We start from the raw sequence: 3303 nt of genomic DNA, 5'->3' as shown, positions 1-3303 counted from the left end.
CTGCCTGTTTTCCAACAATAACGCGTTCATCGTTTTCTGAGCTTTGTACACCACAGCTCGCTGTATTGTTGTTTCATGCAAGTACTCGACAGTTGTTTCAACGATTGCCTTTGGTGCAATCTTTTTAACGCGTTTGGTGTAACAGCAAGCAATTTCGTATCAAGCTACACCGAGAACCTTTAGCTGCGGACCAGCGTAGAATAGGTATTCAGTTCATAAAGTTTGCCCTAAATCCGTCTCAGTTGTCACATACTACTATCCTGTTGGCAAACTCACCCTCTTAGAAAAAAAAGGTTTTATGCTCGGTACGATATGGCCATCAAATAAGGCATGTTTGTGTAGATTATGGAAAATATTTATTTTCCCCTATTATTTCCCGCTTTAATAATGCCTTGCGTTTTTGTATTATCGAAAGACGTTCTCTGGTCAACCATTGGGCTATTTTATACGCTTGAACGGTTATAATGGTCCTTCAGAGGTATTTTTCACGCGGAGAGTGGTAACGAAAAAACATCAAGGCTTTTGAGATCACTGAAAAATTGTTGCTGTGATTTTCGACTAACGTCTGTTTTTGTCAGCTACGATTAAGGTTTTCTATTGCCTGTTATTTAGCAAGTTTTGAATTGGTCACTCGAAGACATCAAGATGGAGACTTGTGGTCAGAAATGTTTGAAGTACCTCATGTTTATTTTCAACTTCCTTTTCTTTGTAAGTACAACGTCACGATTGTAATCTGCCTTTAAAGTCGTTTTTTCTTCTTTGACGTCTTGAAAAGGAAAGTGCTTAAATTTTCCACGCACTTGCACTTATACACTGATAAGGTAGCATTCGCAACCGAATGGTCTTATTCCGCTTAATATTTTTTTGTCAAAATATTACTGAATCTAAAAACTTTATTGTTTTCTTAAAAGCTTTGTGGAGGAGCTTTGCTTGGTGTCGGAATATGGGTCGTTGTTGATGGACAATCTTTCATGCAAATAGTCGCTTCCAATCCCGTAATTTTCAGCGCTTCCTACATCCTTATTGCAGTTGGAGCGGCTTTGCTGGTCATCTCATTTCTTGGATGCTGCGGAGCCATCAAGGAAAATCGATGCCTTCTCGGGACGGTGAGTGTCGTCACGATTCTTCTGATTTTAATTCGCTCACAGCCAAGGAAAGTTCGAAAACACTAAACGAATGACACGATTGTTATGTTTTTCAGTTCTTCGCCATCGTGCTCATTATCTTTATTGTGGAGATCGTCGGAGCTATTTTGGCTTTTGTGTTTTATCCAGACGTTTCTCGACTGGCAAAAAATACATTAAACGAATATAATGAAAATATCCAAGATAATGGAATCACCCAGGGATGGAACACCTTACAGTCTGTGGTAAGATATAAAACTGCCACCTTCTTGCTAGATTAAAATGATTTTAGTTTATTTACCTGCATTTTAAGAAATGTATTGCGTAAGGCATATGAATACAATAGATCTTTGACGTTCTAATTCCAGGTAGGATGCTGCGGATTTGACAGTCCGGACAACTGGGGCAGTTCGAATTGGACGAAATTGAATAGCGCTGCCGAGCCTCGTCCTTTTCCGGCTTCGTGCTGTGTACGAGACACCCTCAGCTTATCTGGCACCATACGGAATGAAACAAGTTGCTTTAACATGGAAAGCGGCTTCTATCATACTCTTGGATGCGAGAGCAAGTTCCAGCAATACTTCTGGGTTTTGGGAGGAGTCGGTATTGGAATTCTTGTTGTCGAGGTATATGTTCTGCGATTTTTTGCAACGTTTTCAGGGAGTCTTGTCGTCAATCATTGCGCAATGCTACTCGACGTTTCAATTTTAATTAAACCGAAATGAGTAGAAATTACTTACAGTTTCCAATAGAATGATCACACAATTTTACTTGCAGTTGCTGGCCATGATCTTCACATGTTGTCTCTACAGAGCAATAGGAGAGGAGGGAAATTATGCTTAAACCATACGAGTATGAAAGAGGTTTTCGGACAAATTTTAACAAATCATTTAAGCATGGGAGACGTTTACTAATCACACATTAATATTAGCCTGTAAGAAAAACTTGTTTGTATTGATTTCACATTTATTGTGTCGCTGCAAAACTATTGCCCTCCGTTGCAATTTTAGAATCTGCTGTTTTTGTTTTGAGGTTAAATTGTTTCGTCATTTGAACGCTGGAAAGCCTTTTTCCGAGTTCTTTTCTTATTATGTACAGCCATTACTGAGAATATAACCTCGCAGTAGTGTTTTGCAGTCGAGTTCTTCGGAGGTTGTTGCTTTATTCGGTATATTGCATTCCACGTATATATTTCCCATATATTGCAGGTCTATCATAGTTGATTTTCAAGTAAATTTCTTTATGATTATAGAATGATATTCGTTTACAATCTTGTATAATCGCCTTCTACATTTTATGATACGTTTTTATTATTGCACAGGCTTATCTAAAACTGGAGATAAATTTTTTTTGATTTTACAGATATACAATCCAGGTTGGTTTACCTTAAAAATTGTTAAGGAGATGTTGACATGTATTGCAATTTCATTTGTTCTTGTCAGACATGCCTTTGCATTATTGCTATGAATCGTACCGTTTCGCCTATAACGCTGCTGCAAACAGTGCTTATATTCATCGATGGTGTTTTGTATACACTTATGACATACAACACGTTTGTTTATAGTTTCTGGATTTGCATTGTTGACAGCCATCTTGCAACGCCTTTCAAAAGATAGGTAGTAAACAAAACTACAGGAAACGCTTTAAGCTGTTGTTATACAACAACATAAAGTCGATTTTCCGTCAGTACAAATTTTATTTGATGTGATGTACACTTAATATAACCTTGAGTTTAGGGTCATCTAGTTTGGATAAAGAGTCCTTTTCTTTTTTATGTTTAATTAAATTGCTGTTAAGGAAGCTAAGAAAACCCTGTATGGGCTGCCTAAAATGCACGTGATTTAAGCATGCGTTATCGATTTATGTTCTGTAATCGGCTTTGTAGTGGAATGGTTAAGATCGGTGAGTTCGTAATAAACCGGCTCGTGTTCGATGCTCAGTGACGCTACCGTTGTAATGTCTTTGGGCAAGGCATTAACGGTGCGTGCTCCTGTTCAGTGGCCCTGGTGAACAGTTACAAATTCCGGCAAAACAACATAAAAAAGCCGAAAACCAAATAAAAAATGTGAGGCAATAGAAAGTTGCACTTGCTCGGTAACCGGGGTTCGAATCGCTCCGAAGATAAACGTATCATATATAAAATCTGAAAGAAACCCCTCGTCTCGAACTCTTCTAGTGG

The 3303-nt window shown here is 38.3% G+C and overlaps 1 protein-coding gene across 1 annotated transcript; it reads left to right on the top strand.

Annotated features, from left to right (window-relative positions):
* The first annotated feature begins 547 nt into the window (after positions 1 to 547).
* On the top strand, positions 548 to 2690 carry LOC143465061 (tetraspanin-18-like). The gene is made up of 5 exons (XM_076963198.1): positions 548 to 708; positions 912 to 1106; positions 1202 to 1369; positions 1493 to 1750; positions 1902 to 2690. The coding sequence occupies exons 1-5, from the start codon at positions 646 to 648 to the stop codon at positions 1965 to 1967; spliced, it is 750 nt and encodes a 249-aa protein (XP_076819313.1). The 5' UTR covers positions 548 to 645; the 3' UTR covers positions 1968 to 2690.
* Positions 2691 to 3303: the final 613 nt, after the last annotated feature.

The sequence above is a fragment of the Clavelina lepadiformis genome, chromosome 7 (assembly GCF_947623445.1).
Source record: "Clavelina lepadiformis chromosome 7, kaClaLepa1.1, whole genome shotgun sequence".
Classification (NCBI taxonomy): domain Eukaryota; kingdom Metazoa; phylum Chordata; class Ascidiacea; order Aplousobranchia; family Clavelinidae; genus Clavelina; species Clavelina lepadiformis.
Note: the sequence above shows the minus strand (reverse complement) of the source record. Positions and strands in the feature narration are given on the sequence as shown.

What these genes read in the sequence shown, in the direction of transcription:
- LOC143465061 (XM_076963198.1), top strand. Translation starts at nt 646, where the DNA reads ATGGAGACTTGTGGTCAGAAATGTTTGAAGTACCTCATGTTTATTTTC. An exon ending in ATCGATGCCTTCTCGGGACG is followed by an intron (nt 1,107 to 1,201) that starts GTGAGTGTCGTC and finishes TATGTTTTTCAG; the next exon opens with TTCTTCGCCATCGTGCTCAT. An exon ending in GGAACACCTTACAGTCTGTG is followed by an intron (nt 1,370 to 1,492) that starts GTAAGATATAAA and finishes TTCTAATTCCAG; the next exon opens with GTAGGATGCTGCGGATTTGA.